We start from the raw sequence: 23,834 nt of genomic DNA on the forward strand, positions 1-23,834 counted from the left end.
TTATAAGTTCAGTTCAGTTCAGTCACTCAGTCGTGTCTGACCCAGTCATGTCTGACCCTTTGTGACCCCATGAACTGCAGCACACCAGGCTTCCCTGTCCGTCACCAACTCCCTGAGCTTGCTCAAGCTCATGTCCATCGAGTTGGTGACGCCATCCAGCCATCTCATCCTCTGTTGTCCCCTTCTCCTCCTGCCTTCAATCTTCCCCATCGTCAGGGTCTTTTCCAATGAATCAGTTCTTTGCATCAAGTGGCTAAAGTATTGGAATTTCAGTATTGGAATTTATAAACCTACCTTAAATTGTTTCACCCTCCTGATGGGATTAAACTAATCTATGTCTGATTAAGTTATAATTCTTTCCATACTGCCCTTCCTATAAGTCTAGGACCTGTATACAAGAACCTAGGGCTGTATTATTGCATTGAATGCTTATTAAATACTTAATGATTTTTAAATATCTTAAAATACATATACTATGTTTTTACCCCTTTTTCCTCCACTTCAAATGTCCTTTCTATTGCATTATTTACTATATATTGCAAGAATAATGGTAAATTACAGTGAGTCCCGATGTGTGAGGAGAGAATAAGTTATGTGCGTAATCATTCCCCTCCTCTGGAGTGCAAAATGCCCACCACCTGACTGACAAAAACAGAACGTTGAAGGTCATGTCAAGTGTCATAGAAATAATGACTTGGCTACAGAATTTCCTAATCCTACCCATCTTATCCTTTGTCCACTATGACACAAGAGTATATTTTGTTTCATCCTGATTTCAGACTTTGAGGGAAATAAATTCAAGTCACTTGAGGTCTACCAGTTAGTACAATATCGTGAAGGCAAAAATTATGCTAAAATTTTAAGAGAAAAAAAATGTGACTGAAGTTTTCAGAAAGAAATACTTGTGTGTGGAATTTTCAAGAGGGAAAAATTAACTTGTAAAGAAGAGAAACTCATTTTTAAGCATTTTCATAGTTTAAATCAGGTTGGATCTTGAACTTGGGAGTCTTTTTGGAGGAGTAAGAGAGGAGGAATTTATTAAAGAGAGGAAGAAGAGGTATCTAATGTGTTGTAATGATGATGAAGATGACTATGACAGTGGTCGTGATAACAAACAGAATGACTTAAATTTCATGGTCATTCTGGTCATTAAGAGCTATCGTCTGAAAAACATAGCTTTATAGAGAAGATCCAAAAAACTGGACGTTACCCTACAGTTATTTCTGAATAATGAGCTGACCTAAACACACACAGACACAAAAGTAAGTAAGTATTATCTGTTTTTTTTTTGGTCTTGCATTTACCTGTTAGTAGTTGCATGAGCTTTGGGTTTCAACACATACTCCTGCCCAGCAAAGTTCATTAACATAATAAAATTGATAAGAATTTTCATTTTTATACCATTTCACAAAACTTGAGTATAAGGCAGGAGGAAAGAAGTGAAGTGATTCTCCACTTGAAAATTTTGTTCATTTGGAAGAAAATGCTAAGTCTAGTATGTGAGAGCCTTTAGAGCAAGGGAAGAGCTCAATGCCCTCCTCAATATCTTCCTTCATGTATCCCACTGATCCTTGCTCTTTTTTTCTCACCTCTTCCTTGTTCTGCTTCTTCTTCGCTTTCCTGTTCATCTACACACTAGAAATCTGAGATAATGATTTTTGATCCAAGATTATGTAACATTTGAAGTTAAAAGGGGGACATTTTTGAGTCCAGAACCCAAAATTAAAAAAACAAACTACTTATGTCTAATGTATGCCTGCGTTATCTTTAGAAAATAAAAAAAGTCAAACAGCAATAAGCCCAGTAATTAGAGCAGCGACTGTGCCCTGCTATTCCGGGTCCCCCTCTAATTGTTCATTTCTGCGAGGGCTGTGTCGTGAATTGTTGCTCATATTTAGAGCAACAATTGGCATTGCTTGTCCTTTACAACCACAAAAATATAGTTTAATAACGTAAGTTAATGACTTAAAATACTTTGTCTTTCTAGATGACTTCGTTATGGTATTTAAAAGTAGCATTTCGGGTGAGTACGAAGGATGTGCAACCAATGAAGAAAAGAGGAACGCTTCCCTTTTATCCCCCTTTTGCTGCCGATTAGAAAGAAATCCAGTCCAGGTTTTGCCTTCGACTCTGCCTCTGAATTTCGGCTGTGCAATGTGTAGCACGTTTCTCTCCCTCCCCTCCTTTCTCCTTCCCTCTAGCCTCCCAGCCTCCCAGCGTCTGTCTCCAGGATTTCTCTCTTCCTATTTCAGGAGGACTCTCACAGGCTCCCTCAGCCTGTGCGAAGCTGAGGTTTCCCCTGGATCTCGTATATCCCCAACACATACCTCCACGCACACACGTCCCCGAGAACCCCGCGCTCACACCGACACACACTCGCGCGCGCACACCCTCGCGGTCGCCTGTCCATCTCCCTCCCGGGAGAGCCGGCGCGCGTCTCCACCTTCGCCGCACACTCCTGCTAGCCGAGCTCGCCGCGCGCTAGGATTCTTGCGGCTCGGAACTCGGATCGCAGCGTTCAACCCCTATGGTGGTTTTTTGAAACATTTCTTTTCCTTCTTTTCCTCGTTTTTATTGCACTGTTTTCGGTCTGGGGGACTAGTGGAGCGAGGCGGCTGCTTTCTCAGCCAGCCCCGGTTGGCTTTGCCATCCTCCATCAGGCTTATAAAAGTTTGCTGAGCGCAGTCCAGAGGGCTGCGCGGCTCGTCCCCTCGGCTGGCGGAAGGGGGTGACGCTGGGCAGCTGCGAGGAGCGCGCCGCCGGCTCTGGCGGGCTTTCGGCTGGAGGGGCAAGGTGAAGAGCGCACGGGTCCCGGGGTTCACCGAGCTGGATTTGCATGTTGCACCATGCCTTCTTGGATCGGGGCTGTGATTCTTCCCCTCTCCGGGCTGCTGCTGTCCCTCCCGGCCCGGGCGGAGGTGAAGGCTCGGAGCTGCGGCGAGGTCCGCCAGGCGTACGGTGCCAAGGGATTCAGCCTGGCGGACATCCCCTACCAGGAGATCGCAGGTAAGCGCGGGCGCGCGGCCCGGGCCGGCTGCAGCCCTCGGCGGCCGCCCGTCCCCCGGGCCGCCGGAAGCCCTCCGCCTTCCCCCTGTTGCTGAGTTGTGGTGTTCACTTTCTGCCGGGGGGCTCTCCGGGCCGCCGCGCCTCCGTGCCGGGCGGCGGATGCTCGGGGCGGCTTCTCCAGCTGAGGGGGGGAAGGTGTGCGTCTCCGGCTGCCTCATTGTGTGTGCACACGCGGGAGCGCCCTCCTTCCCTCCCTCCCTCCCGCGCCCGGCTCCCGCGCCCTCGCGCTCCTCTTCGTCGTTGGCTCTGGCCGAGCGGGCCGGGGAGCCCGGGACCCCCGGGGGCGGCCGCGGCGCGAGGGCGGCACGCCGAGTCGGGCGCCCACCCCGCGCCGCTCGCTCAGGCAAACTTGGAAGAACTGCGGCCGCAGTTTGCCCAGCGCCACCGTCAGAGTGGCGCCTTCTCCGCTCCCGCCCTCGCGCCGGCGGGGGCGGTGGAGAGACGCGGAGGGCTCCCCGGCCCCTAGCTCCTGCCCTCCGGGGAGGCAGAGCGCCCGGCGCCCGGGCCGGGGGCGGGCGGGCGAGCGGGGCTGGGGGTGGGGGACACCCCCCACCCCTTCCACCCCGGGACTCGGCCTCCGACGTCGGCGGCTCCGGGCGGGTCTGGGGAGTTCGCGGGCTGCCGGTTTCAGATTTGGGGCGGGCTTTGCCGTTCCGGCTCCTCAGGGCTCCCCCGATCGCGGTTGGTCACTCGCGGTCCTAGGCACAGCCCTGCCGCCCCGCGCGGCACCCCGTCCGGAGCGCGGCCTCGCCAGCCTGCTCCGGGGAGCTAACTTCAGCGGGTGGCTCGCTAGCGGATGCGTCCCGGAGGTCTCCTCGGACCCCGCGTCCCCCGGCCACGGGTGTTTCTCCTTCGAGAACCCCCAACCCCTGGGTCGGGCGCCGGCGTGTGGGGAGGGCTCGGTTTCCGACCACTTGCGCGGTCGCCTGGGTGCATGTTTTCCGGCTCTTAGCTCCAACCGAACCCGAGCATCTCGGGGGCTCTGTGAATGAAACGTGTTAGGGAGAGGTAATCCCCTGGCTGCGGGAGCGCGGAGCTGAGAGGGGCCAGGGGATGCTGCGAGGGCGCGGGCTGCTCAAACCCGGCAGCCGAAGTCCTCAGTGCCCCTCAGATGGTCGAGTCAGAACCCTGGATTTCCACCAGCCTCTCTGCGTTTTGCCCAGGAGCTGGTCTCTACTGTGCGTTTTGCAGTGATGGTAAAACACCACGGTTTCGATACGTAGTGGGATTGCCGTTTTATGGTTGATGCACAAACTCTACAAGTGAGGGTTTTTACTTATCCCGGAATGAGCACGTTTCTAGAAATGTAGCACTGGGGGAAAAAAAAAAAAACCAACAACACAACAGCTTATACATCACGCTAACAGCGCGGAGCATTATATACAGGGAGAGGTTTTCAATTCTGAGCCTTAGGCAGCCTCTGGTGAGTCGCAGGCGGAACCTGTGGTGAATTACAAGACCACTTTTCTCTCTGTCACTTCATCTCGCTTTTCCAGAGCTCCTTAATTTGTTAATCAATGCGTAGAGAGCGACTGCCCCCACAGATCCTTAAGTTTCTTAACTCTCCTTCCCCTTTGTCTACTGTTATTTCATTCTTTTTAATTAATTGATAAGGATCAGCTATGCCTTTTTTTCCCTCCCCCAATCTCAGGGAATTCAACTTTTTAAAGGTTTAGAATATGGATCACTTTTTTCTGGGAACTTTTTCTCCACTAATCTGGGTTTTTTCAAACTATGTCTTTTAAACACACATGTATTTCCCAACGTGATTTCAGAAAAGGTATCTCCAAGAAGAAAATAGTTAAGTATTTTTAAATTGCTTCTGTATTATTTAATGAATTGTGAGGCTTTCAGGAGACTACAGGTCTTTACCACGATGCAAATCTCCTTAATATCAAAGGGAAGGTTTTCTGTGTATATGATTTCTGTAGGCACCATTGACTTTTCTGAAACATTCCCAGTGGTTGAAATAAATCCTTTAGTAGATTTTTAGCTACAGAGATTTTTTCCCCCCCTTTTCTATCCCCACCTTGACAATTACAGGGCTTGTTAATTAGCTATGAATTTCTAAAATGTGTGCACTTTCTGTTAAATTCTCTTTCTAGGACTAAGGGGACTGTTGACTTTGCATAAAGCTTCCTGTCCTTTGGTACCCTTTGGTACTCAAGCTATAGGTCATTGGGGGGTCAGAGGCACATCTGATAGGAAAAACAAAAGAGATGAAAGGTACCTGTGTATTACGGATCAACATTTTTTCGAGGTAAATTTCACTCAGTCTACCTATTGCTGTTGGAAGAATCATCTGTGTCCTATTATTAAACGAACCCACTTTCGTTCTCCTCCCTAGTTCCTGATACTATTTACTTTTAATTATCTAGTATATGGCAGTTATCCTTCCCTTCAAGTCCTTATCCTTTGCCTTGTTTGGACTTTTAATGGGTTGCTTGAGAAACAGCATGTGCTGTTAGTCTGCCAGGGAACATGAATTTAAAGGAACTGCTGTTCAAATTTCAGGTTCATGAGAGCTGTTTCTAATTGAAAGATATTTGCAGGTAGCTTGCCTGGTAAAATAACTGAAAAGTAATGAGGACATTATGTCTCATCATGACATTATTAAAGTTTTACTCAGAACTCACAATTGTGAAATAGTGTTGCCCTTTTCTATTCTAGGATAAAAGGGAATTCTTCAAACTCAACAGATGAGGGGCTGTGATGGGTCATATATAAAGTTCGACTCTCAGAGAGTGGTTGGGAAAGAGGAGGCCTTCAAGGGGCAGCTTGTACCATTAATCTTCACTCAGCCCTGATTTTAAACCATCCCAGGCAGATCAGATAGACTATCTGTCCTTGTTTGAAAGACCTCCAAAGGAGTAGACTCTTGAGCCCCTCTCAGCAATCCATTCTGATATTTAGTAATTTTTGTGGTATCCGAACGTTTCCAGATATCTAGTCAAAAACCTTCAAAATGTGCTTATTTTCTCTTCTGTCTACTGGGAAGATATTGAGCCATGTATCATCGAGTTCTTTGTTAGGACTGTTATTCTGATCAAAGGTCAGCATGAAACATGCCGGTTTTTCTTCCAGCACCAGTAATGTTATCTTGTTTTCCAATCCAAGTCATACTGATGGCTCCAAACTTGTAAAGGAACTCACAGCTGAAAAGAGCATCTGCTTAAAAGGCTGGGCAATTCAGGGGATGTTGTTTTATGCTTATGGAACCTCTGTTTTATGCTTTGAGCCTTTTTGGAGTCATTAATTATAATATGCGTGTGTTGCTGACTAGTGATAATTTATTGGCTCATGTTAATGTTTTTCGTTTATCTAATGTAACTTTACTTAACATTCCCTTATGTAGGAATTACTGTGTCCAGCACCTACTGTGTACAACATTACCTACTTTGAAAACATTAAACATTGCCTGATTGACTTTTTCTAGTAACTTAGATACTATCATTATCCCCATTTTAAAGATGGAAAGACTGAGCAACAGATAATTAACTTGCCTGAGGATGACTCAGCTAGAAAGCCAGGAGCCTAGAACTCAAATGCAGGCACTCTGATCTCAGGCGCTGGAGTATATACACTTTATCTTGCCCACTGCCATGTTGTATTTGTTGAATGAATGCATGTAAAATCAATTCTATTCTCATCTAATACCTACATAGCCTGGTATTCTCAATCATCATATGCATTCACTCACAGTTCAAGCTGAGAATTTTTCTATTTACTTGCAACACCTACAATTTTTCAAACTCACTTTGAATTTGGGTTTTATGTTCTCTGGAATTGGCTATGCTTCCACCACTAAATTGTCTGTGTATTTGTGCATTTTGCTGATCATTGTATAGATGTGGTTTTATAAAAGATAGAAAGTAAAAACATGTGTCGGGTGTTTTTTTCAATATACTGGGCCTACTTTCTGAATAATGGGTTAGTCCAAAAAAACTTACTATAGGAAATTATCATGAGGGTAGAAGGAGGAGGGAAGCTTATCTCCAAAAATTAGTGGGGGGGATATAACTAACACTGTTCTCAATAATTTACTCTGCCAACTTTTTCCTATGAGTCAGGCTATACCTAGATATTAAGAAAGCATGAAAATTCTCTCCTGTCTCTTTGATATCAGCTTATCTCAAAAATGTGAAAATCTCAAAAATCTAAAGTAAAAAAAAAAAATTCTCTAATATTCCAGGGACTTTGATTGTTTTAGTCCTTCTTTATCATTTTCAAATTTCAGAATCTTACCTGGCCTGGGTCCAGCAGTTCCTTCCTTTTTTTGGTGGGCTTCCCAGGGAATAAGCCTGCCCTTCCTCTGCTCACCAGCAAACCAACTTCTTTAATACATTTGCTGTTAACCCAACTCTTTTTTCAATTTACATGTAGATATCACATTAACGTAAATGAAAAAACAGTGTTTGGTAAGTCTTACTCTTTAAATCTCCTAGTTAGGGATAAATAATTTAATTTCCATTTAACCGCCTTCTTCAAAGAGTTCTGATTTCCTAGCGCCCTGTTTCGTTAGATGATGTCTTTAAGATCCTTTCGAAGAACAGTGTGAAGTATAAATGAATTAGTGGAACTTCAAATGGTTTTTTTATGATTTGTCAAGTCACTAGATTACTGAAAGATTCACATTAATTCCAGGTATCAAAGCAATCTAAAGTCTGGGCTATTAGGAGTACCACTTGTTAGACTTTTGATTTGGGAATTAATTTTAGAATGATCCTTGCAAACAGAGTTATCTTAGCTGATTTAATTAGAAGATGATATGTCATCACTGAGAATAAGAGTTCATTTGAGTTGACTGATACACTTTTTTACATAAAACTCACATCTTTTAACTGTGCCACGTCGTAATAGCTTGTGAGCAGAAATGTAGGCCACTATCAAAAGTGGTTTAAAATGTACAGTGAGATGTTCTTTAGAATATTGTAGTATAAGCATTGCATTATAACTTATGTGAGAGGGTGACTACTGTTCTTTTGCAGTTATGGGTATTATGAACACTTAACAGAATATAAAATTATTGAGTCTTTTTAAACCAAAGTGACATACCATTCAGTCACAAGATTTTTATAGAAATATGAGTTTAGGATAAAAACTGCAGTAAAGAAATTATTGATAAAATAATTCATTAGCTTAATCTTAATATATTCAGACTCACAAAAGTAAAATCATAAATAAGACTGTTTTTTTCCTCCTTAATTCATATCTCTCTGAAGGCTTCTAGTAAGGCCAGCAAGGTGACTTGGAGTTGTCTTGCCTGTATAAACAGGAAAAATTATTATTTCAAACTGGTGCTTATATCATTTTGCAGACCAAATTCTGCTCTCTCAAATTCTTTAGCTGGTGCATAATGAGACTTTAAATAGTTTCATAGTCTTCTCCAGTATTCAGTTTTTAGTGACTTACATGAGAGCGTATGATAGTGTAGTTGACTCCTTGGGATGGTGTGTTTGTAAATAAAGGATTTCATAGTACTAATTCTTTGGTGAAGGTTTAAAAACTCTAATACTCCTGGATGGACATATTTAAGAGTTTTGAAAACCCAGGATGAAAAATATTTTTAGACAAATGCACAGTTAGTAACAAGGAAAAGTAGAAATTCGACTCCACATTTACACATTATCCAGGCTATTGATTACTATTACAACCTATTCTTCATCTCTTTTAGGCATTTGTTTTTTATTTCTCTAATAAATAGTTCTTGTTTGCCTACTATGTGTAAGTCACTGTGTGGTGCTGGCTGTAGGGCCCCAGGGAGTTTTAATCCCAGCAGGGAAGCAGAAATTCAGGGCACCTTTAGCAGTGAATGGGCGAGATGAGTACACAGCGCTGGGGTACCTGACTCTGGGAAAGCATTTAATAGGACCGTGTCCTCTGATCACAGGGTTATGGAAATGCCTCCTTGAGGAAGAGTAATGGGCTCTGAAGCCTGAATACAGAGTCAGAGGGGGCAGAGGGAACACACATTTCCTGTGTGGTAAGAAGGCCCCGAACCTGGGGAAACAGCCGTTGAAGGGGCAAAGGGTATGAGAGCCTTGGGAGAAGAGCCTGAAGAAGTCAAAGTGTTAGTTGCTCAGTCGTGTCCGACTCTTGGCGACCTTGTGGCTCTGGCCCACCAGTCTCCTCTGTCCATGGAATTCTCCAGGCGAGAATACTCTACAGTGGGTTGCTATGCCCTACTCTGGGGGATCTTCCCAACCCAGGGATTGAACCTGCATCTCCTGCATTGGCTGGTGTATTCTTGACCATCTGAGCCACCAGGGAAGCCCAGGACTGGGTTGGTGACTTGTGATCCAAGATGGCCCAAGCACATTGACCAAACATTTACTTTTTTTGGCACAGACATGGACCCTTAGTGCTAAAACCTGTGGGCTAAAGTCAACTGTTTATAGCTCAAAGAAGCAGATTTTAAACTATATGCTGCTGCTGCTAAGTCACTTTAGTCATGTCTGAATCTATGTGACCCCATAGATGGTAGCCCACCAGGCTCCCCCGTTCCTGGGATTCTCCTGGAAAGAACACTGGAGTGTGTTGCCATTTCCTTCTCCAATGCATGAAAGTGAAAAGTGAAAGTGAAGTCGCTCAGTCTTGTCTGACCCTCAGCGACCCCATGGACTGCAGCCTTCCAGGCTCCTCCGTCCATGGGATTTTCCAGGCAAGAACACTAGAGTGGGGTGCTGTTGCCTTCTCTGTTTAAACTATATAGAACCTCCCTATTTTGTGTACCCTGGGCCTATAAAAGACTCTAAGCAGCTGCGCCCTCAACACCCTATGGCTGAGCACCATTGCCCAGAGACCTCATCCCCTTTGTCTGGCAGGATATTTCAGTGCTTCCTCTTCCTTGCAGGGTACTCTCTGATACCTGTGGAAGTGCTCAGCTCTGAGGGACTTCTCCTTATTGCAACCTGTCCAAGTGCCTCCCAAATAAAGCTTGTTCTGTCAGCTGCCCTCTCTTGGCCCTGTCTCTTTCCTTGACCAGCATTGTAATCTGTTCAACTCACTACTGTGAATAAGGCCTTTAACCCAGAGCAGTGAGAAGCTGTTGAAGTGTTTTAATTAGGATGGGACATGGTTTTGAGTGTTAGTGTGGTTGCTTTGTAGAGAACTGATTGGACGAGAGCCAAAGGCAGATACAGGAAGAGGAGAGATGTCAGCGTGAACCAGAGTGGTGACTGTGGGAGAGGCAGGAAGTGGAAGGGTTCGAGAAGTATTTAGGAGGTAAAATTGATACCACCCAAACCATCGATCAGTCCACAGTTATTTATTGAGCATCTACTATGTGTCTGACAGTGAATGTGTGTGTGTGAGATAGAGGTTGAAAGAGAGAATTATGTGTCCCAGAAATGTTTATCAAATTAACAAGTCAATATAAATACTTTGACACAGTTCATGTGTACCTTTTAATGGCAACAGAATATCATAAAACCAGAAGAGGACTGTTAGGAGTTTTAGGGTCACTGAGAGGAAAAGATTTCCTAAATAGAGGCACTTTATTAACTCTCAGAAAGTATCAAAATATATGTCATCAGCTGTGTTCATTTTGAAATTCGAGTAAAAAATGTATGTTTTTTATACAGTGTAAAATGTAAAAATGTATGTTTTAAAAATTTTCACCAAGATGAAAAATGGGTTTCCCTGGTGGCTCAAGGGTAAAGAATCTGCCTGCAATGCAGGAGACCCGGGTTCCATCCCTGGGTCAGGAAGATCCCCTGGAGGAGGGCACGGCAACCCACTCTAGTACTCTTGCCTAGAGAATCCCCATGGATAGAGGAGCCTGGAAGGCTGCAGTCCATAGGGTTGCACAGAGTCAGACACAACTGAAGCGACAAAGCAGCAGCAGCAAGAGGAAGAATATATTAAATTGTTACAGGGGACATAGGTACACCTATGGCTGATTCATGTTGATGTTGACAGAGAACAACAAAATTCTGTAAAGCAATTATCGTTCAATTAAAAAATAAATACATTTATTAAAAAAAATGGTTACTTCATTGCCTAAGATTAAACGGTCTATGGCTTAAGTGCCAAATTACGTGACTGACTGTAATAATAAGAATCATATCAGAAAGAGATTTCTTTGACCTTGCTGAAGGGAGGAGGTAAAATTTTATTGGGAGTGTTTTAGTCAGGGTTCTCCAGAGGAACAGAACCAAGAATGTATATCTCATATGTAAATATATGGGAGATTTATTAGATAGATAGATAATTAGGGATATAGAAGAGGAGATTTATTATAGGAGTAGGCTCATGTAGTTACATAGGCTAAGCCCCACAGTATACTGTCTGCAAACTGACTACCCATGAAAGCAGGTGGGATAGTTCAGTCTGAATCAAAAGTTCCAAGGACCTGGAGCTCTGTTGTCCATGGGCAGGAATATGTGGGCATCCTAGCTCAAGAAGAGAGAGAGGATTTACCATTCCTCTGCCATTTTGTTCCATTTAGGAGATCAAGCGATTGGCTGATGCCTGCCCACATTGGTCACTCAGTCTGCTGAATCAAGTGCTATTCTCTTCCAGAAACACCCTCACAGACACACCCAGAAATGATGTTTTGCTACTTATCTGGGTCTTCCTTAGGCTGGTTTAGTTGACGTGTAGAATTTACCATCAGAGGAACCTTGAAGAATGGGTCACCTTTGACAGAGGGCCCTGAAAGAAGCCATTAGGGTTGGGGTTAAGCAGGCGAGCAAAATACAGCTTGTGGGAGAGAGTCAGCAGGGTTGATTAAGAGCTTGTTAGAAGTAATGTTGAACAGATAGGGTGGGCTTGGAGTTTTGGGCATCCTTGGCTTTGTACAGCAGAAAGTAGATTATCATCTGAGAGTCATGGCAATGAAGGCATATGAGGAGAGTATTGTTTTAGGTCGGGCAAGAAGTATAAACAGGATGGAATAGAGGGGGTCATGAAAAGTTCGGAGATGGAAGGAGGACAGCCAGGGAGCGATTTTCGGTACCAACACATGAGCAGCTGAGGGCACAGATGAAGATAAGAGGCAGACAAAAGGGTGAATGATGTCATCAAAGAAGAGGTAAAATTAAAAAAAAAAAAAAAAGCTTTAAAAACTGCTCTGCTACTTAGAAGTTCCACTAAAAAGGTTTAAAGAGGACAAGCCATTGAAACTCTAGCCTGAAATAATCTGTGTCCCTTAAGATACTTTTGGTTTCAGGTCACAGAAAATCCTGACTCAACTGGTTCACGCAACCAAGGAGAGCCATTCTTTTACATGCAAAGAAGTCTCACCATGGAGCAGTTCTAGGGTGGAAGGTGGCAAATGAACAGTATGACCCACTCGCAGGTTCTCCCCATCTTTTGACCCTTCCATCCTCATCCTCATCATCCACATCAGCTACATGATGAAAACAAGATGGCCACTGGAGTACCAAGAAGCAAAGCCTCGGGACAGTGCGCTGAGGCACACAGTGGGACCATTCCTTCCCACGCGCATCTCCACATTGATGAGGCAGCCTGCCCCCGGAAGTCCCCAGTGTATTTACCCACCCTTCTCATTCCAGAATTACTTCCTGTGCCCATGCTTGAAGAGAAAGGGACTGTGGCTGTTGATCTGAACTTGTTTAGTTGCTCAGTCATGTCCAACCCTTTGTGACGCCATGGACTATAGCCTGCCAGGCTCCTCTGTTCATGGGATTCTCCAGGCAAGAATACTGGAGTGGTAGGCCATTTCCTTCTCCAGGGGATCTTCCCAACTCAGGGACCAAACCCAAGTCTTCTGCATTGGCAGGCAGATTCTTTACCACTAGCACCACCTGGGAAGCCCAAATAAATAAATAAAACTAAACTTGAGCCACTGATTATTTTGTATTAATAGTGCAAAAGGAGTGATAGATATTACATGGCTCTTAATGTGATGAAATTGGTAGTGTAAAACACCATTTGTAAAATGGTCTTGTCAAAAGATTGAACATGTACACCTCAATGTTCATAGCAGCACTGTTTACAATAGCTAAGACATGGAATCAACCTAAACGCCCATCAACGGAATGGAGAAAGAAGGTCTATATAATGGAATATTACTCTTTATACCTGCTTGGAAGAGAAAGGAAAAGGACTGTGGCTGTTGGTCTGAGCTAGTCACGGTTATACTGTAAGAGGGGCTGATAGCCTTTTGCATTTTCATGGCCACTAAATTGGTTACTTAATCTTTATAATCTTAATAAGAATCTCAAGGAGTTGAGGGGTAATGGAGAAACTGAGAGGGATGACTCAGACTACCTGAATTAATTATTTGGCATTCTTGCTTTAGACCTATTTCTCAACACTGGCCAGTGGCGAACTGATGCATGTAAAACGATTGACTCTCTAGAGGGTAGTGTATAGGGAGACCTGATTTGTAGCATTTGCCAATTTTTGTGGTCTAAATGTTCCCACCATGGCCAATTTCGAGCCACTAACAGATTAGCAACCAGCTCACAAAATTCCAGAAAATTTAACAACTGGCTCTTTTCAGTTGGAAAGAACCAGGGCTTATCCTGGAATCATATGAGATATTAAAAAAAAACAAAAAACAAAACCCTACACTTGGGCTTCATCTTCAGATATTCTGATTTAAGGGGTCTGGGAAGGATATTCTCCCTCCCTCCCTCTATCTCCTCCTTTTTAAAATTTCCCAAGGAATTCTGATGTACATGTCGGGAGGAGAGCCAGTGATCTGGAGCCAGTGCTTCATACGCATTATCAAGTACCAGAATCACTGGAGGGCTTGCTAAGCTCAAATGCCTGGGCCCTACCCCCCAAGTTTCTGAGTCAGTAGTTCTGGAACAGGGCCTGGAATTTACATCTTTAGCAAGTTCCCGGGTGATGTTGATACTGTCTGTCCAGGCACCATCTTTTGAGGAGTGTCTGGGAGCCATACTCTGAGTGCATTCAGTGTGGTTTTAAACACACTTTATTTTCTGTTTGGTCAGGGTAGCCAGTTCAATTTGGGCAATACTTTTGCGTTGTTTTTTGCCTTGATCTTGGGTAAGAACCTCCACCCAGAAAGCGTCTCTGCTCCGAATTGCACACACACCCTATTTCCTCTGCCTTCTTCCAGATGTCTATATTGGCCACTAGGGGGACCAAGGGAAAGCGAGTGACTGGATTAGTTCAAACCTTCATTACCTGTGCCTGGAGCAGACCGGGTTTCACCCAGCTGACTGAGGCGTTTCTGCATGAGTAAAAAGAAAAGCACAACATTGCTTGAAAGGGAAACTGGGAAGGACAATTTAAGTTTCTTTCGCAGTAGCATCCCTATTATTTTTAGCTAATGTGGTCAGCTTTCTGTGATAAGTAGGACACATTTTGGGGTCCTTTTTAGAAGATATCTCTGGTCAAGAGTGATTCCAGCCCCATCTCTCCATCTTTGAGCTGCTTTTCCTGTGCAGATTTAGCCATTTGTTCCTGACTTCCAGATACAAGGAAACTACATTAGAGCTGGTCACTCTTCATTTTATATGCATTTAATTAAAGGCGTAGCATAATGCATTCTGGGCATGCACACCTGTGTCCTGTAGGCTTTATCGGCTAGTGTGTTTGCTTCTTATTACGTCTCGGATTTCCTGAGAAATTGACTTTCTCTTTTTGTGTCCCCGGTAGAGCTGAGATTAGCAGAGGCCAGTGCTCCTCTGCTGAATTTCAGGGAGCTAGGGGTGTTTCCATTCAAGGTTGCAGTGAAGTGGAGGCCACTCTGTAAAAAAAGCACTTTGAGGTCTTCCAAAAAAGAGATGAGTAACTATCAATTATTATTTTCTTAATGGGTCAGAATAGCACAGAGTCAATAGCACTTTTGCAATGAACTTGAAAAAAAGCCACCATGCTTTTGGCTAGTATAGATGTTTGTAAGTGATGGGCCTTAATTTTTTGGGGGGGAAAGTAAGAAAATATTGTCCTTTAGCTGTTTGCTTATCCTATGTTATTCCAAATCCTAACTGGGAGTTTTTAAAACTTAGAAATGATAACATTTAAAATCACTTGATTTTTTCTCTTTTTTTGTAGCAGAAGTTTTAACAAATGATTTTGAGGAGTTTAAGTGATCTTTGACATAATGGGAGCTCTATTTAGAAAATAATTTTTAATTCTGAAGTATTAATAGCAGTTAATATTCCTGAAATGTAGGGATTCTGAGCATTCCTACTTGATCTGTTCCAGCCTCTCCTGTTTGTACTGAATTTAGGGAACATAGTTGACTGTTACTTTTACATTATCAAGTGTTAATGTGTGAAAGGCTTTTATTGTGCTTTTACTACTCATTTGATTATGTGGTTATCTTATACAATATTTTTTCACAGACTTGGGGGTATTCAGACACCAGGAGGTTAAGTACTATGTTAAAACCTTAGGCCAATCTTTTTATATGACTGCCATAAAGAATATATTCATTTTGCTTACATTACCACATGGCTCTCATAAAAGGTCAATTTCAATTGAATATAATAGGTTGCAAATGGCAACTTGTATGTCATCAATAACAAAATTAATACATATAATCTCTTTTCACTTACCACCTTCTGTTTTTTAGAAAAAATAACTTGAGGATTTCTTAAAATCAGAGATCTTCATGATATGTTTTGTATAATAGACATATCAAAATTGTATAAACATGTTTTTCTATTTTAATCAAGAAATTACATGTAATCACATTTAAATTCCAGTTAAAATAATACATTAGGTGCAACAGATATTCACAGCAAAAAACCATGAAATTATGCTTTTTCATTTTGTCATATTAATTTAACAAATTATCTTTGAGTCAGTTTCTCAGCCTGGGTTATTACTGTAAAGATAAATTCAATATTGTGAGAAGGTATATGCCTAAACATAAGCTAATTGCTATGATTTAAGAATGGCAATTTATTTTTACCCAGCGTATGCTTAGTAAATTATACAAAGGTTTGCAGTTTAACAGAGGGTTGACTATATGTAAAAATATAGGTTATCATGGTCTTAATTCTATGTGGTAACCAAGGTTGCATATTGTAACTGGAATTAACAATTTCCGATAACTGAAAAAACTGTCATGCATTTTAAAGTGAGTTTTAACCTTTCTAACCATGAGTTTATCAGGTACAACTCTTGACAAAACCATTGTGATTCCTCTGAAATATTTATTTTCAAAAATATCATGTGTACTTGAAAAAAAAAAGTTATAAAAATGCCTTCTATGTTGAAAGCCTTTGAAACAGTATTCTTCAGAAAAAAATGAGCCTTTTTCCAAATTACTATCATCAGGAAAAACAGAAAGATGGAATACAAATAGGCCAGAGTAGGCTTTTCCCAGGTCAACACTCCCTGAAGCGATCTTCATTCTGGGCCACACGCAATTCGGATTTTAACCCAGTGAAGCATCAGAGAGGACTGGTGTCCTAAGAGAGAAGCCTGGAGGTTTCTGAAGTCCCAGACTGCCCAGCCCCTCCTTCTGGAAGGTGCCAGGGACGCCCAGAAGGAGGCTCTGCTGTAGCGCCAGCCCGCAGGTGTGCCACCTTCGGCCACGTTTCAGCCTGGTTCCTGTGGAATTGATTTTCACGGCTCATGACAGAAGCTGTTTTCAGCCCTTGAAAAGGAAGTGGCTGGGCTGATCCTCACACAAACAGCAAATTGCTCCCTGGCTTTCAGAGCCTTCGAGGTCTGTTACCTTAAGGTCCTAATGGCCTTTTAACAGTGTTTCCAGCTGAGCAGCAGATGTAAAGGATACTGAACATTGAAAGCACTCTTCTTTTTTTCTCCTCTCCCCCAAAAGAATCTTTTTTTTTTTTACATTGTACAAATACCGTATCCTAGGACCTATTCAGCAGCATGTTAGATTTTTAAAAACTGAACCAGATCTCAGATAAATATATTGCTGGTGCCATACATCTGCCACCTTGGTGGGCCTCGTGTCTCATGAGACTGCCCCCTGGGAGCCGAGATTATGTCAGTGTTAGCAGTGGCTCCGTTTGGTAATATCTCAGTGTTCTTGCCTGGAGAATCCCAGGGACGGGGGAGCCTGGTGGGCTGCCGTCTCTGGGGTCACACAGAGTCGGACGCGACTGAAGCGACTTAGCAGCAGCAGCAGCAGCAGGGGCAAAAATAATTAATGGGGCCCCAGAAAGCCTTGAAAACCCCTTATACTTTCAGTTCATTCCTTTTGATCCTAAAAATGACAGTATATTTCTGGAGGCCATATATTTAATTTTTAGAATTATATCCAGTCTGCCCTTGTTTTCATTTTGTCTTCCTGTGACGGGGGGGAGGTGTGAAGGGTTTCCGCAAGGGGCAGCTATGTGCTCCGTGCAGAATGAACTTAAAGACTTTTACGCTAAGGTTTGAGCTAAGGGTGGTATTTCAGTCTTGTGGGTTTTGGGGAAAAACATTAAACATCACTGAAAAATACTTCACAAAATTGGACATTTTCCATTAAAAAAATGTTAGAGAAATGGGATGTTTTTTGATTTCTCTTTGGTCCAAGCAGTGGTCACTGGAAAGAGAAAAGAGAAGACAAGAGAAACCAGACTAGAGAAAACCAGCTAGGCTGCTAAGTCATCATTCCCCTTTCCAGGGACTCACCTGTTTTATAAGCTTTTGGAGGACCTGTAGGAAGAATGTGAGTTGCCACCAGATGCTTTTGAACTGTGGTGTTGGAGAAGACTCTTGAGAGTCCCTTGGACTGCAAGGAGATCCAACCAGTCCATTCTGAAGGAGATCAGCCCTGGGATTTCTTTGGAAGGAATGATGCTGAAGCTGAAACTCCAGTACTTTGGCCACCTCATGCGAAGAGTTGACTCATTGGAAAAGACTCTGATGCTGGGAGGGATTGGGGGCAGGAGGAGAAGGGGATGACAGAGGATGAGATGGCTGGATGGCCTCACTGACTCGATGGACGTGAGTCTGAGTGAACTCTGGGAGTTGGTGATGGACAGGGAGGCCTGGCGTGCTGCGATTTGTGGGGTTGCAAAGGGTCGGACATGACTGAGCGACTGAACTGAATTGATAGTTGAAAATATGGACACATTGCCACTCTGACTTGAAAAGGCAGGAGATTTCTTTCCTCTGTCCTCCTGTTCCTTTCTGCCTCCTCCTCCTTCGTTGCTTCACTCACATGACCCGCCTGGTTTTCCTCAGTATCTCCCATGTGCTGGACAACATGATGCGTGAAAAATTATAGAGTGGTTGAGTTTATAAAGTTCAGTGTGATCAGTTTAGCTCTTCTGAGCAACAGTAAATCACGTGAGAAACTTGTTCTGTTTTGGTGCTTAAGCAGAGTCTGTCTTTGACTTCTTGCTCTATTTCTTGGACCTTTTTCTAAACCTCTCTGTGCCTTGGTTTTGTCATCAGTGAACAGGGATATACTTAATAGTTCCTCGGTCTCAGTGTTATGATTCTACTACATGCATGAACAGGTAAGCTCTTAGCATAATGCCTGGCACTTAATAAAGGGTATGTACATGTGTGTCAAACAGTGAACAACAGAAAAGCCAATCAGTCTTCCATGGGCCTGGGGAGTGACAAGGGAGTGATTCTTCCCCAGGAAAGGAGAGGGAAGGGAGAGTTTCCTTGGGCTCTGCCCATCTCCGGGCCCTGCTGGCCTGCACAGCTGATGTCTGGGGTTGGTGTGTTCAGTGATCTGATCTTATACAACTTGGGAAGGACCTGGTAGCCTTCTTTTCTGAAGTCTTCACCCTGACATTGGCCATTCTGGCCCCAGAGGCCTCCTAAATCCCTGACCTGTCCTTCACCTGGCCTTTGGCCCTCCTGTAGGCTTGATTACCTCCTGGTTTACCACTCAGCTGCTTTCTGGGCCTCCGGGAGGACTGTGAGAACTTCTGGGCCAGGCCTGTGTCCCCCAGGTTTGGGGCAGGGGTGCAGCCCTTCCTCTGAGGGCCCTGTGGCTCCACATTTACTCTAAGGTCAGCTTTAGGTGGCCCGCTGGGCAATCTCTTCCTGGGGTCCTAGGCAGAACTTGAGCCAGAAATCTCTCTTTTCTTTGGCTCTCCTCTAGATGCAAAGCTCAGAGAGGAGAAACTGGGAGATGTGGGGAGCCATTCTTATTGCTGTTTAGTTGCTAAATTATGACTGACTTCTGTGACCCTATGGATTGTAGCCCACCCGGCTTTTCTGTCCACGGGATTCCCAAGGCAAGAATACTGGAGTGTGTTGCCATTTTCTCCTTCCGGTGATCTTCCTGACCCAGGGATCCAACCTGTGTCTCCTGCATTGGTGGGTGGATTCTTTACTTCTGAGCCACCTGGGAAGCCTGTGGGGAGCCATTAAATCTTTCCATCTCCTTTCTTCCCATGACCTCTGGACCAGTGGGTTTGCTACCCTTTCTCTTCTGGCTGGACCTCAAGCTCTTTGGGTTTGGAGATGTATGTCTGCTAGAGAGGTCAGGTAATAGATTCCTATACACTCTCAGGTGGAAGCTTGTAAGAAAACAATGGATTAAGGGGCAAACTGAATTGAATTAAGTACTTTCAGAATGGCATCCCCATTACATAAGCAAGATGAACAATTTCCAAAGAATGCCTCAAACACCAACTGAAATGGAAATAATAGGAATTCCTTGTTTATACTGGAATCTTTGGACCTCCTAGGGAATGGTACCATATGGGAAAAAAGGACTTAATTCCTTGTTTTGTGTTTGCTAATTGATTATTTTAAACTTTTCTTACCTCTTTGAACCCCAGTATCCTTATCTGTAAAAAAGGGTAATAATATAGTGTGGCTCATAATACTTTTTTGTGAGGATTAAATGGCATAATGCACGTGAGCAGCCTGAGAGAGAGAAGTCGTCAGTAAATGTTAGTTCTTTTTTATCCCAGTTCCCTCCTGACACACGTATCGTGATGAGGAATCTATTTCTTATTCAGGAGAGAGAAAGCCTAGTAGGCTGTAATCCCCATTCGGAGACTTAGTTACTTTTAATTTCCTTTTATGATAAGCTTCTAAGAGAGAAGCTTTAATAGCACGTTAAAAGGTGATCCTGAAGTACTGTTAAATGTCAAATAGGAAATCTTTCAAAAACATTTATTTCTCCTTTCTGGTCTTCTACTCAGAAATGGCTCTGAAACTTCTCTTTCAGGCCATTCTCACTGGTTTCTGTTGCGCATGCCACCAGCAGAAGGATATATAGCTGGTACATTGCCTTGATTATTTTAATTTGCTTAAACCAGTGGTTCTCAAAATCACCCAGGAGATGTGTTCAAATGCAGGCTGCTGGGTTCCATGCTGGGAGTTTCCCATGTATTAGTTAGCTCTGAGATGGGGCCAGTGCCCAAGTAATACCGATGGTTCCTGGATCACACTTTGTGATCTCCTGACTTAAAACTATCAGAGGTCAGTTTTGGTTCTCCAATGGCTTGAGGATAAATTTCAGCCCCATCTGTTTGACATTCAGAATCTCAAGCTATCCTTCTAGGGTACTTCTAAGCATCCTTCTAGAAATTTCTGTCTAATAAAAAGTTTCACTAAATTTCATTTTCTTTCTGTGTCTTATTACATTTGCTAACACCTCATAACAAGGCTTATTCATACTGTTGAAAAAAAAAATAGCTGGCTTAAAACTCAACATTTGAAAAGCTAAGATCAGGGCATCTGGTCCCATCACTTCATGGCAAATAGATGGGGAAAAAGTGGAAACAGTGACAGATTTTATTTTCTTGGGCTCCAAAATTACTGCAGACGGTAACTTCAGGCATGAAATGAAAAGGTGCTTTCTCCTTAGATGTAAATCTATGTCAGATCTAGACAGTGTATTAAAAAGCAGAGACATAACTTCGCTAACAAAAGTCTGTATAGTCAAAGCTGTGGTTTTTCCAGTAGTCATGTACCATTGTGAAAGTTGGACCATAAAGAAGGCTGCTGCTAAGCTGCTAAGTCGCTTCAGTCCTGTCCGACTCTGTGTGACCCCATAGACGGCAGCCTACCAGGCTCCCCTGTCCCTGGGATTCTCCAGGCAAGAACACTGGAGTGGGTTGCCATTTCCTGCTCCAATGCATGAAAGCGAAAAGTGAAAATGAAGTAGCTCAGTCCTGTCTGACTCTTGGTGACCCCATGGACTGCAGCCTACCAGGCTCCTCTGCCCATGGAATTTTCCAGGCAAGAGTACTGGAGTGGGGTGCCATTGCCTTCTCCCAAAGAAGGCTGAGTGCTGAAGAATTGATGCTTTTGAACTGTGGTGCTGGAGAAGACTCTTGAAAGTCCCTTGGACTGCAAGGAGATCAAACCAGTCTACTCTAAAAGGAAGTCAACCCTGAATATTCATTGAAAAGAGTGATGCTGAAGCTCCAATACTTTGGCCTCCTGATGTGAAGAGCCTGATGCTGGGAAAGGTTGAAGGCAGGAGGAGAAGGGGATGACAGAAGATGAGACAGTTGGATGGCATCACCGACTCAATGGCCGTGAGTTTGAGGAAACTCTGGGAGATGGTGAAGGACAGGAAATCCTGGCATGCTGCAGTCCATGGGGTCACAAAGAGTTGGACATGACTTAGCCACTGAACAACAATAATAATACAAGTCTCCTTCTGTTTTCTCCACCAGGGAAAATCCTCTTGAGGTCTAATTCTCTGTTGTGAATTTGTTGTAAGCCACCTGATCCCCAGCTTTTCCTTCTTTGATACGTTTGTGGAACATTCGTGTGTTCATTTGGTAATTATTCAAATTTTGCCTTCTGCCTCTTCTCTCGTGCCATTTAAAATGAGCCTCTTACAGACTTGTGGACAGAGGGGGAAGGAGAGGGTGGGGTGAATTGAGAGGCATGGAAACATATATATTACCATATGTAAAATAGATAGCCAGTGGGAATTTGCTGTATGGGAGTGCTCTGTGACGAACTAGAGGGGTTAGATGGGGTGGGAGGAGGGAGATGGGGGGGAGGTTCAAGTGGGAGGGGACATAGGTTTACCTATGGCTGATTCATGTTGAGGTATGGCAGAAACCAATACAACATTGTAAGGCAATTATCCTTCAATTTAAAATACATAAATTAATAAAATGTCTCTTAATTTGTGTTTCCCAAATTTAGCCATAAGGGGCCTCTAGGGGCTTCCTAGGTGGTGCAGTGGTAAAGAAATCTGCCTGCCAAAGGAGGAGACACAAAAGACTCAAGTTCGATCCCCTGGAGGAGGAGATGGCAACCCACTCTAGCATTCTTGCCTGGAAAACTCCATGGACAGAGATTTCCCTGGTGGTCTAGTGGCTAGGACTCTGAGCTCCCAGTGCAGGGGACCCAGGTTCATTTCCTTCTCAGGGAACTAAATCCCGCATGCTGCAACTAAGACCCAACACAGCCAAATAAATTAAAAAAAAAAAAAAATTCCATGGACAGAGGAGCCTGGTGGACTATAGTCCATGGGGTCACAAAGAGTTAGACACAACTGAGTGACTGAGCACAGTCCCTGGAACATAGTATTTGAGCCTTGTAGGAAGTCAATAGATAATTGACTATCACCAATTGTAATTATAAAGAGATTTTTTTTTTTTTGCCTTCCAGACAACTTTTAGTAAGATCAAATTTAAATGGTGTAATATAAAGACACATTCATGTTTTCTTTGAAAGACTGTGGCTGATAAGTTCTGTTAGCTTAGCCAGTGGAAATCAATTTGTAAAAGTATAGACCACCAGAGTTTATTGTGTAGAACATACATTTTGTGGCTTTCATTCTATTTTAGAGCATAATATTTCTTCCAATGAAGCACCTGCTATATATATGTCTATCAGATGTTTTTTTTTCCTCCAAAACGTGGCGTATTTTATCATCACTGACAGCAATTTTCAAATACCTGAAAAGATTAGAAGAGTTAAATACAAAGAGTACCTTAAGTGGAAGTGGTGTTTCCTGGGAGATAAAGAAATTGATAGAGAGGAAAGTTAGTTTAAAAAGTCAGCCCTCAGGATAGAGCCATCAGATTGTCTCACCTTTGAAATGATCTGTTTACGATGGAAGCTTTGATTAAGAAACTGTGTGGCTGGAATGTTCATAGAAATCCCTCGTAATTTTGTGAATTCAATTTTATTTATTATTTTTTGCATTAATTCTTTTTTTTTTTTTATTGAAATGAATCCGCCACAGGTATACATGTGTTCAGACCAGCACAAATTTATCTTTGGCTAGCTGGTTAAGGAAAAGTATCAACAGCTGCCCTCCCCTTGAGTACACACAGAATACTGAAAATAGACATATAGATGATTAATGTCAACATTATGGAGAGATGGCGTGAGAAAGTCATGGGGACCCTAAGTGAAGCAGCTGAACATGGGAGGGCAGGTATAGGTAAGCTGTTAGAGGCGGAGGGGAAGAAAGCATGGGCTCTGAAGCAGGGATTCGGAAATGCATTTTTTCTCCACTGCTACAATCTATATCTTATACAATGTCCTTCCATATAAATGGACGAACATTTATATGTTAATATAGTTAACATAGTAAATGTGTGTGTGCGCTCAGTTGTGTCCAACCCTCTGTGACCCCAAGGACCGTAGTCCACCAGACTCTTCTGTCCGTGGGATTTCCCAAGCAAGAATACTGGAGTGGGTTGCCATTTCCTCCTCCAGAGGATCTTCCCAACTCAAGGATGGAACCTGCATCTCCTGTGTCTCCTTCATTGAAAGGTGGATTTTTTTTTTTTTTTTTTACCATTGAGCCAACGGGAAATAGGGAAGGTTGAATTCCTCAGTTAAATAAATCATGCCCTGTGAACTCCTTAAGAAATGGGCAAGAAGGCAATGGCACCCCACTCCAGTACTCTTGCCTGGAAAATCCCATGGATGGAGGAGCCTGGTAGGCTGCAGTCCAT

The 23,834-nt window shown here is 43.3% G+C and overlaps 1 protein-coding gene across 2 annotated transcripts in view; it reads left to right on the plus strand.

The window, feature by feature from the left end:
• The first annotated feature begins 2,186 nt into the window (after positions 1 to 2,186).
• The window catches only part of GPC6 (glypican 6), a 1,232,201-nt gene continuing 1,210,553 nt past the window's right edge, over positions 2,187 to 23,834 (plus strand). The window contains exon 1 of one of the 2 annotated variants that reach the window (XM_070800380.1): positions 2,187 to 3,006. In XM_070800380.1, coding sequence (XP_070656481.1) covers positions 2,847 to 3,006 — 160 coding nt within the window. In that variant the 5' untranslated portion in view covers positions 2,187 to 2,846. The remainder of the gene's footprint in view (positions 3,007 to 23,834) is intronic. The other variant, XM_019971626.2, reaches the window with a different exon arrangement.

This window comes from Bos indicus, chromosome 12 (genome assembly GCF_029378745.1).
Source record: "Bos indicus isolate NIAB-ARS_2022 breed Sahiwal x Tharparkar chromosome 12, NIAB-ARS_B.indTharparkar_mat_pri_1.0, whole genome shotgun sequence".
Lineage (NCBI taxonomy): Eukaryota > Metazoa > Chordata > Mammalia > Artiodactyla > Bovidae > Bos > Bos indicus.